Here is an 11,914-nt window from a genome sequence, read left to right as displayed (position 1 = left end):
GACCTACGGAGGTAATCCATTTATGAGTAGATCCGCTATCACGGAGTTTTTCTTGATATGTTATATAAATATTTGTCCATTTGTACTTTTTCTTTAACAGTTTGAAGCTTGATATATATCAATATGATTTGACTAAGTAGACTTCTACTGTTATTAGAATATAATATTACTAACTTATTGTCACAAACTATCGAAGTCTATTCCATGAAATGGCTCATCATGATAACATGTAAAAGTATCCTGATATGAATTCATAACCATTTTGACATCTAATAAAATCACATTCCTAATACAAATGATCTCCGAAACATCGTATTTCTTATAGTTGAGCATATAGCCTTTTGTTCTATATAGATATCTCAAAACCCATTTGGATGCGTATCAATGATCCATAATTGGGTTGCTTAGATATCTGCCTAACATCCTTATAATATAGGGATGTATACATACTAAAAACGTAAGGAATCTTTTACATCTCTCTAACTTTAAAGTCGATTTTAGGGCATTGATTAAGATTAAATCAGTCTCTTTTAGCAACAAGGGTGTTGTCTAGTTTGTAGTTAGCATGTGAAACCTTTCAAGGATCTTATTGATGTAGATCTTTTGTGATAATGCATGAATTCCACAAGATATGTCTCGTTGAATCTGGATTCCTAATACAAAATAAGTTTCCCCAAGATCCTTTATTTCAAAATACTTTAATATATTGATGGCAAGCAATAAGTCATCAACATACAAAACCAAAAAGATATATTTACTCACATTGAATTTTTGATACAAATAACAATTTACTGTATTTACCTCAAAACCAAACGAGGATAATGAATTGATGAAACCTATGGTACCACAATGGGGTATCCTAAGTTAAGGTTGTTGAGTTTGTTCATTCTGAATACGAGATTGAATAACATTGTCAGTCACTAATTCATAATTTGTATATTGTCAAGGCAATAATAGGAATCGGGATTAATTCCTCCTTAAAGATAATGTTTTTAACATTGCTTCTCCCCCAAACTCAACATTCTTAAAGAATGTTGTTCTATCTAAAATGCAAATTCAATATCCATGAAACTGAGAACTGATATAATTCTCTCATTTAATCCCTTAAAGTTAGTCCCCTTAGACCACATGAATGTGATCAATGTTGGTAGATATTATGTCAAAATTCAAATTTGTTGTTTTGAGAACATAAGTATTAACTAATCTTATTTTAATGCTCATTAATCCATAAACTTTAATCAATAATTCATTTGTTTACTAGATATGGACATAACATTAATATCAAGTCTTTGGACAATAATATTAACTTTGTTTTAGTGATAAAAACATTGACAATAAATAATGTCACTTAACAAGTCCTTTAGATTGATTTATTAATCACATGGAACCAAAATAATTGTCACGTGTTTATCATCACATATGTGTTTATCCGGCTAAATATCAACCAACCTTTTTGGTAAGCTAATTAACAAACACATAAAATATATATTTAATAATAAGCATTGAGAATAAATCAATCGATTAATAAGCCCTCTTTAAATTGAATTATTATTGACATGTAACCTAAAAAATTATCGTATATTTATCATCAAATATGTGTTTATCCAGCCAAATATTAACTTACCTTTGGGTCGATTAATATCCGCATTAATTAACACATAAACCATAAAATTTAATAATAAACATCGACAATATACCATGTCAATTAAAAAGTTTCTCTTTAAATTGACTTATTAATAACATGTAATCTAAAAAATATTGTTGAATGTTTACAATCATTGATGTGTTTATCCGGCCAAATATCAATCTACCTTTGAATCGATTAATATTCGTATTAATTAACACATAAACCATAAAATTTAAATTCCTTATAAATTAATGTTCACGGAATAGATACTTTGGTAACATATTGTGTCAATTAATTTACCCTTAAAACAAATAATATGTCATAGCTTAATTTATTCGCAACCAAAAATTAAAAGACAATCATACATAAGATATGTGTCAATTAATATATTTTGAAAATAAATAAACATGTCTGTAACTGTTATTTTATTGACAATTTGAAATATTTGTCAAATTGAAAATACTTTTAGGTCAAATAAAGTTTAAAAAAATATGGTATAAGACTTAATGTATTTATAATCAAATTAATTAAAATAATAGATGTTACTTTGGTAATAATATTATAACAATCAAATTAATTAAAATAATAGATGTTACTTTGGTAATAATATTATATCAATCACAAATAACTTGTGCAAATATTTGAATCTTTTGGTATCAAAATATTGATTTCATAACTTTTGCAAATATCATAACCATAAATAACATAATCATACTTTTAAAAATACATGTGGTTGAAAAATTGCTTAAAAAGAATTAGACCTCACTAATAGAGATGAAACTTAACGAAAATACATTTCCATCTTGCATTATTTGTCCCTTTATTCGTCCTTAATCAAAGTTCGCGAAAACATTAATAAGTAGACGGCTACAAATTGCATATAATACACAAAATAATCATTGTTTTACTTAATATTGCAAACAATTCATGACAAAAGGTAAGGGACCCCCAAGTCAACCAGTAGGGTAATTGATTAACAGAAACCATAAACATAACCATGATTAAACAAGTTTGAATCAAACATTTGTTTGACAGGGTTTTATGATTTGAAGTACCTAATTAGTTTTTGCCTCTTAAAAAACACATCAAATCCCAAAAAGACATCATGATGTGTTTTTTTAAGAGGCAAAACTACCAGTATTTGATCTCTTGAAAATATTACCATCTCATTTAATTTAATTCTTGTCAGAAATTAAATAAAAAAAAAGTCAGAATGTAGAAGAGAGACATGTTGCTTAGAAGTGACTCTGGAATAGAATAAATTTGCATAGATTTGTCAATAGGGGATGAAGAATCACGAGGGTTTGCAAAAGTATGATAAGCACTTTTGTTAAAAGAAAATACTAAAAGCAAGAGGGATATATATTATACATAATTCGTTTCTCTCGTCGACCATCAGTTTACACGGGTATGCTTAATTTAAAATAGCTTCACACAAACAGGGTTAAAAATCTAAGAAAAGGAGATTATATAAATAAATTAATAAAAGAAAGCAAAGATTGAATAAGTGTTCGGTTTACAAAATATTTTGAAATTCATTTAATTTATTTTATAAAAAGGGTTAGAAATTTAAATGTATAAGAAATTAAGCATTGGAATCTATCCGCGTGGTTGATTTACAAACCATTACTGTTTTTCTGTAAATAATTGTCGTTTTACAAATGTTTAGAAGCAAATTATACAAATCCATGTAATTATTCAATCCACTTTTCTAATAATCTCTTATTCTTATCGAAAATATTTAAAACCTCCCATAATAGACAGAAAACTTGCTAAGAACAAATTCCTTAAGTCCAAATTTTTTTAAATAGCAGAATACAAAATATTTAGTCATAACTCAAAAGAACCATTTATTAAAACTATTATTTAATTATTTTAACAATTATAAAAGCTAAACAATAAACAGCAAATTTGTTCCAAAAACTGAAATTTCTGTGACCCAGAAAGACTGTTTTACCCTTTTAATAACATTTTCACATTTTTAATACTCTTTGGCCAAAACCAAAACTGATATCAGTTTCAATCTATCCAAAAAACCCAAAAGCTTTCTCAAAACAAAAACATAAACAAACACAAAACCCCATAACCAAAGATCAAAACAATAAGCCACCTTTTATAATGACCTTCTTAAGTTCTTAGTGCCAAAAACTCAATAACCATACACAGAACAACCAACCTTTTCCCCCAAAGTTTTTTGTACTTAAATTCATAGTACAAGACTCCACATTGATTTACCCAACCCGACCCGACCCGACCCGACCCTGACCGAAACTTTATATGAAAAAGCGCATTTTTCTTTCAGTAACCAAGAAAAAAAAAACTAGTAATAATAATTATTATTATCATTATTTTTTTACCCGCATACCGAGAAAACACGCCCAATCATTCCTTGTGTCCAAGTAGCTGTCTCCTTCAACTGCTCATCTTCCGATTGAAGACACTCTACTAATAACTCACTACAGAACGACAAGTCTTTGAAGAGAGCCTTCACGTGGGGCCCAAGTGCATCTGCGAGATCTCCAAGCACTGCTACTGCTGCTCTCACCACACTCTCATCCCTACATAAAAAAAAAAACATATGTAAAACAAAAAATATATATATTTTTTTTATTTTTATATATGATATACCTGTGAGCATCTTTAACAACAACTTCAATGAACTTCAAAAGATGAGGAGCATGAGGCAACATCAACTCAGCTTTCGAATTCTTAAACCCTTGTAAAATCCCCGAATACGCTTCGAAAATACTCCTTTTCAACTGATTCCCATACTCCACCATTTCTTCATCATTCACATCAATCTGAGCACAAACTTCAGCAGCTCCTTTCATCATAGGCATAGCATAAGGAACATACTTCTCAAAATGCTCTCCAATCGCAAGCGCCACGTCACCAAAGCAAGAAAAAATCGGAGGCTTCACGGATCTATGCAAATCGCCACTAGACAAATCCTTAAGAAGCAAACTCATAATGTTGTCACAAAAAGGCAACATTTTGTCATCCAAAGCTCTGCATATATCCCCAACTACCCCAACTGAAATAGTACAAACTTGATACTCTTCAAAATTCTGTAACCCCATTTCTAGATATTTATAAAACTCTGGCATGTATTTTATGAAATTTTCCCCTGTTGCATATGCAAGAGCTCCAATTGCTAACATGGCTTCTTCATGAACTGTTGAGCTTCTACAAGCAAAGACTTTGAGGAACAAAACCATGATTTGATCAGCAGCTTGGAAAATGATCTGTTTTGTTTCATCTATGCTGCTGAGTTTCTGAATGATCACCTGCAACACGCCACACAGTAACGCCTGTAGATCTCCTTGCTTTTCGCGATCATCGGATGATAAAATCTGAAGGTCAATTGTTTGACCGAGTTTTGACATCACAACAGGGAGGAGTTGAGTTATGATTTGAGATGTTTCTTTCAGATTTGAACACCTCACAACTTCATTCAAAGTCTCATAAGCAGCAGATCGAAGCTTTGAGTCATTAGCATCTGTTCTTTCAGCAGTTGCGATTAATGAAGTGATGATGTCAGCGAGATAAGGTGTTAAAACAGAAGAGCCACTTTCGAAACCTTCATACCCTTGAGAGAGATAGTAAATAGCACCACATACTTTTTCAGCTACATGAGGTGAATCTTTGATGCTTTCTAGAAGGACCCGGATGATTCTTTCAAGATTAACAGGGGTAATAACAGAAGATCCGGTAGCTGGACTATGTAATAATTCGAAAATTCGACTTAAAGTCCATGCAGTTGTGTCTTTCACATGACTGTTTTGATCTCCCATAGCATTGAGAAGAAAATCAAGAGCTGATAACACCATAGGAGAAAGCTTTTCGCCACTTGGACCTTCAAGAATGGAGCCAAATGCATACGTGGCAGCTTCGCGGGCCCTCCAATCTGGCTTTGAAATATTGTCTTGAACAAAAGGCATAACCAAAGGGACAATGGAATCCCCTACAGTTCTTGCAACAAGACCTAAACATGTCCCACCTGCCATTGACAAATTCCAGATTCCATCTTCTTGATCTTGATCTTCATCTTGCTTTAGTAAAGTTTCTAGAAGCATTGGAACAAGTAAAGATAAAGCCTTTTCTATGAAACGTGAATGAGGGTATGAATCACCGGTTTCATTAGTTTCAAAATCTTGAAGCTCAATCTCTTCATCACAAATGGAACTCCAAAACTCAATAGCTTGAAGAGCAACGTCTTCTTCATCTCCTTTTACTGCATTTGCTGTTAACTCAAAGAGGGTTTGCATGTAAGGCTCAAGAACTTCATAGTAAGTTGATGCAATTGACACAAGGCATTCGAATGCAGCTTTTCTGACATCAGGTTCTTTAGCCATGGCTGTTTCACAAACCACTTTCATGATGTAATTTCTTTCCATTTCATTTTCGAAATTTGTTTGTGCAAAATCAAGTGCATTGTATAAAGCTGTGGCTGCAGCTAGACGAACAGAGCTTTGTTCAGTGACATTCATGCCTTGAACAACAGCTGTAAGGACTGAGTTGACTTCATCTTGGACAAGATCATTGTGAGAGATTTCTTCACATACATAACCAAGTGACTCCAATGTTGCTTGTTTTAATGATGATGGTTTATCTTGTTGTGTCATGTTTCCAAGTAGAGAGCTAATGAGTTCAGGCCATTCTTTTCTTGGGATTTCAATGGAGGCGATTTTGGCAATTACTTGAGCTGCAGTGTGGCCTGCTTCAGAAACTGATGAAGCAAGTGTGTTTAAGAGGAGTCTTTTGATTTGGGATCTGAATGAAATGTCATTTGACACCCATCTTTGGAGTAAATGTTCTTTGGTTGTAGCATCTTTAGCATCTAAAGAGTTCTTGAGCACAATTCCAGCTAATCTTCTAGACTCCAGAGGTTTATTGTCATTGGAGAGTTCGAGTGATAAAGAGAGAAGAAACCCTGGAAGGTTTTGTTCTTGAAATTGCCTGAGTCTGACTTCTGCTTCAGTTCGGACCTTTGCATCTGGTGATTGAGCAGATAAAAGGAATTCTGTAATCTCCACAGCCATCTTCACCTGTTTAAAAGATTGGAGAAATAGAATCAATCTTTTAGTTCCATGGTTTTTTGATAAGAAATGGTAAAATCAGATGATAAAAGCTCATAATGGATAACAAAATTGGTGAGAAGAAACCAAAGGTGAAACTTATACCACATAACTCATGAGTACAACTGCAAGTTGTGCTTTGAGAACAACTAGCCATTAGAACTTGAGTAAAAGGAAGAAAATAGTATGAAAGTGAAAACAAAATAGTTCAATTGTGCAACAGTAATGTTATAAATGCTTTTAAATAAGCAAAAGAGTAAAAGAATGTGTAAAAGCATGATTCAGAATAATTTATGAACCATAGAACAGTTGTAGCAATTGATAATTGAATCAGTTTACATTCCAAATGCCCATTTTTTTATTATTCAGGTCAGATTTATGTGCATCACTTTTCCAGAGCAGATTTTGTTGAGACTTCAAAACAAAACCATACACATGAATAGATACATAAAATAATTTGAAACTTTTTGTATATTGCATATATCATTGATTCAAAATCAACCAAAATCCACGCATGTTACCATGAGATGAAAAGGCTTATTATCCATCATCTCTAATATGAGTTCGATGATGTTACATTCTTCAGGATTTTCTACATGCATCACGATGTAACGAAAAATACCCTAGTATTCAGAGTCTAAAAGCGATGTTCTACAAGTTCGAATGCAAATTACTACCGTTAAAATAACGCACTTCCCCAAATCTCTCGATTCAAATGACCGATGAACAAAATTGTAGATAATCAAAACATCTAAGCACAGTTACACGTTTACTGTAAAACGCGTTGCACACTTTACCTACTACGTCATCAAAACGAACAAATCAGTAAACCTAGAAGCGATAACATCAAATAGTACATGGAGATCTGTAAGTAAGCATACACAATAAACAAGCATCAAGTTCAACATACAGAGAAACCCTAATCCAATCGGCAACCAAAAATTTTACAAAACAGAAAAAGCCAAAACCATTGTTATTGCCACAACAAAACATCAACTGAAGTTAGATCTGTTGTTCAAAATTTAAACCTCGCATAAACCCTAAACTGAAAGCAGAAACTAATCAACAAATTATACCTTAAATTTAGGGGAAAATCTGAAGACAGCAGAAGAAATTCCAAGTGCTGAAGAGGCCGAAATGAAGAGAAAATTTTGAGAGAGACAGAGAGAAATCGTGTAGTTTGGAGAGTATTTGGGGGTGTATATATTTCGAATGAATGAAGGAAGCGGGAGGGATGAAGAGGGGACGGGAAAGAAAAAATTATACAACGGGCAGATGACCGAACTGCCCAAGATCGCCGACCTGTCGGTTCTAAAACCCTAGTATCGTTTTCATATTTGGTGAGATGGATGAATTTGAAATTTTCGCACGTGCGAGGAGCGTGCTAAAATTCAATGGTGATCTTTCTTTCACAATTTTTTCCATTTTATAATGATGTTCCATATTAAGCTTAATTAGATGTAATCATATATTTGAATTAAGGGAAAGTGATTAATCTAATCAAGTTTCGAGGTTATTTTGTATAAAATAAGTAAAAAAAAGTTTTATAATAACCGTTCACTTTGGAATAGGCATTTCTGAAATAGTGAAAAAACAGGTCAAATCGAATACTATAGCTTGAATGTGTGTGTGTGTCAAGCCCATGAAGATATCGAACACCTCGAACAAAGCATTTTCTTGTATATCCTAACTATTCTACAACATTAAGTCTTTTTTTATATGTAGAAAATGACGGTTATGTAGGAAAAACGATGCTTCTTTTTATTTAACGTAAACTATGGGTTTTGGCAGGAAAATTTCAGTCCAACCCATTTTTCCTATATGTAGGGAAAATAGCACCTCCTTTTATTGAACACAAACCTCGCTGGGGGCTTTGCCCCTTGGTCCCTGCTACATGCACTACCTTTAGACCTCGCCAAAGGCAATGCCCCTGCGAACCCACCAAGGACGTTGCCTTCGGACCCTCGTGTTTCCAAGCCCTATTTTGTTATTTGAATGTGCACTATGTACTTCTTATCTCAAAATATAAATAAAAGCAACTCAGTCTATCTCAAATAGAATCCTAACTACACTAAATGTATTAATGATACTAAACGCACCAACACAAACCAGGTTGGTTTTTTTACTAATTAATGTGTTTGCATTCAAGTCTATAAAGGTTTTTATTTATTGGGGCAATTTCATATATGTCCTTTTTAAACATCAAAATATCATATTTATCCAACTTAATTTCTAAATATCATAATTACCCTTTCATAAAATTTCTAAATATCATATTTACCATTCATAAAATTTCAAAATACCATATATGTCACTTTAAACATCAAAATATCATATATGCCCTTCTTAAATATCAAAATATCGTATATGCACTTTTTAAACATCAAAATGTCAATGGTAATATCTAAAATATCATTCATCTACAACATGATAATAATCAACAACAACAAAAGCTAAACAATCAAAATATACATTCCATAAAGAAGGTTGAAGATGAATCTTTTTGTTTGTTAAGAGGGCAACATTCCAACAATTTAGAAGTTCACATTTCATTATCATAGACGTAAGGATAACATGGTTTAATTTTTTAATTATTATAATAATTCTAAGGTATAAAAATGATTATAAAGTATTAAAAACATTATAAAAAAGGATTTGGGCAAATATGATATTTTGAAGGTTTATGAAGGGTAAATATGATATTGAGAAATTAAGCGTAGTCATTTGCTATGATGAAGTGCAATGGATTGGGCTATGACATAAAACTTCATTCTACAATTCATCTAATCCTTCTTCTCCACATGCTCCATCGTTCAAGCTCCATGTTCCATGCTTCGTATAACCATAATACCTATAAAATAATTCAAAAATAGTGAAAGTGCCTGACATTATGAACAAAACATGTAAGTGCCCCATTTATGAACTAAATGCAAGAATTAAGAATTGAAATGCAATGAAAAGACGGATTTAGATGTGCAAAATAAGTGCATAAAATGCACCTAACATTGGTGTAGTTATGGGGTTTCGTTCTTCTAAGGTTATGAAAGTAAGAAAACAAGTTTGCAAAGCTTTTTTCGTAATCACTATCTGAGAAACTCATTTTCAAGTAGTTATAAAACACAATTTTAGATATTTGGTTGTAAGTGAAAGAAAAAGAGATGGAATAAAAATCTTGTGTATGGGAGAAAATTCTATTTTTCATTGCCTGGAATATGTGTCTATAAGATATGATAATAGTCTTACCGGTATATAGTCTGATACGTAATCCATACATCGACACCTGATAGTGTCACATAACAGAGTTATACTCTCCATTCATATCAGATACACCCTTAATATGATGTTACCCTATATCCAAACTTAATTAACCAAGCATCCCCTTTAAGTCATAGTGTATAACTAGATGTGATTACAATGTTTGTAATGAACACAATTTCTTGCCTATTTAATATTTTTATGTTATATCGTATAACTAAACATTCTTTCGATTTAACTTGAACTAAACAACCTCTGTAAGTCTTATTTCATTACTAGGTAAGACTATAATGGTTATAATCAATTTCCAAAACCATTTTCATGTTTATACCATATTATCGTAACATCGTATACGACTAGACTTTTATCAAACTTAATTGTAACTAATCATCATTTATGCATCTTAGTTTTAAACTTAGACAAAATTAAAATCCCTGAAATTAACTTTTAATACTAACTTTATTTAGACAACACTATTGTGATTAAGTGTATATATTTAACATAGAGTATCAGATATATATATATATATATATATATATATATATATATATATATATATATATATATACACACACACACACACACACACACACACACATATATATATATATATATATATATATATATATATATATATATACATACATACATGTAAATCTCTTAAGTAATAATACTTATTTTTTAATTTATCATGTAATAATATCATATAAAGATTTTAACACATAATTAACCATGATCAAATATACATTTAACAAATATTTCAGATAACTAGCAACTGATTCACAGATAAACTCTCAACAGATAATTAATACTTTTTAATAAATACTTTGTATTAAAATCATGTTCATGAAAGTAACTATGCACTTACCTAATTTAGGTGGAAGACTCGCGGGAAAGTCGATTTTTTGACTGACATTTCAGGTTTCCCTTTTAAAACAACCTAAACACGAATATTATTAAGTCTTAGTATTCATTTGTATTTATAAAGTTTAATTGTTATAATGTTTTTATCAGATTTATCAATGATCCCAAAAAGAATACTGACATATAACTGATAAGGAACAACCATGTAAAATCTTATTGGAAGTAGGATCTGTTTGGTATATAAAGATATATTGTCTTGAAAATCCACTGTAAACACCACACATATCCAACCTATATATCATTCCCGTAAGTAGATCGATCACTATCACGACTGGTATTACTGATAAATCTTATTTATAAGCTCATAATAATGTTTACGAACATAAATATAAGTTATACTTAAAGTACAGTAAGCATAGCTCAACTTACATGTTGTTTAATGAAAAATCAGACACTGTGCAAGTAGACCTTCGGAATCGAAAATGCTATTTCTTTGGGCTCTCCGGCGCTCCAGAGCTTCACTACTAACACATAAGGACTACTAAGATTGGGCCTCCAGAAAATTTGATAGAGAAAGGAAGAAGATTGAGCACCAAATGAAGCAAAAATCGACCATATATATATATATATATATATATATATATATATATATATATGTGTGTGTGTGTGTGTGTGTGTGTGTGTATGTATGTATGTATGTATGTATGTATATATATATATATATATAACATCTATTTTTCCAGGTATTTACTTTTGACCCTTGAGTTTTGAATTATTTTCAAGATGGGTCCCAAATAGCAATTTTGTGATATTTGGGTGTGGCTTGAGTACGCGGGGCATACACTTTTGTACGGCGGGCTTACTAAGTCTCGCGCAAGTACGCAGGGCGTACGTGGTTCATAACAAAAACCTAATAGTTAGGGTTTGTACACTATTTAAGTATCATTATATCCCAAAAACCTTTCTTCTTATCAGCCTCCACTCCTAGAGTCGACCTACCTTGCTAACCCTAACTTATTTTGAATATTTAGAGCCTTTGAGTGAGTTGTAAGCTTTCTTGCTTGTGAAGAAGGATCATCAAGGAGGTGAA

At 31.7% G+C, this 11,914-nt stretch overlaps 1 protein-coding gene across 1 annotated transcript; it reads right to left on the bottom strand.

Moving 5' to 3' along the window:
• Positions 1-3,718: 3,718 nt before the first annotated feature.
• Positions 3,719-7,970, bottom strand: LOC111877415 (importin subunit beta-1). Its single transcript, XM_023873943.3, has 3 exons — positions 7,782-7,970; positions 4,256-6,675; positions 3,719-4,185 (listed from the first exon to the last, which is right to left on the bottom strand). Exons 2-3 carry the CDS (start codon positions 6,667-6,669, stop codon positions 3,981-3,983), a joined length of 2,619 nt encoding a protein of 872 aa, XP_023729711.1. The 5' UTR covers positions 6,670-6,675; positions 7,782-7,970; the 3' UTR covers positions 3,719-3,980.
• Positions 7,971-11,914: the final 3,944 nt, after the last annotated feature.

The sequence above is a fragment of the Lactuca sativa genome, chromosome 8 (genome assembly GCF_002870075.4).
Source record: "Lactuca sativa cultivar Salinas chromosome 8, Lsat_Salinas_v11, whole genome shotgun sequence".
In the NCBI taxonomy this organism is placed as follows: Eukaryota; Viridiplantae; Streptophyta; class Magnoliopsida; order Asterales; family Asteraceae; genus Lactuca; species Lactuca sativa.
Note: the sequence above shows the minus strand (reverse complement) of the source record. Positions and strands in the feature narration are given on the sequence as shown.

What these genes read in the sequence shown, in the direction of transcription:
- LOC111877415 (XM_023873943.3), bottom strand. Translation starts at nt 6,669, where the DNA reads ATGGCTGTGGAGATTACAGAATTCCTTTTATCTGCTCAATCACCAGAT. An exon ending in GTTGTTAAAGATGCTCACAG is followed by an intron (nt 4,186 to 4,255) that starts GTATATCATATA and finishes TTTTTTATGTAG; the next exon opens with GGATGAGAGTGTGGTGAGAG.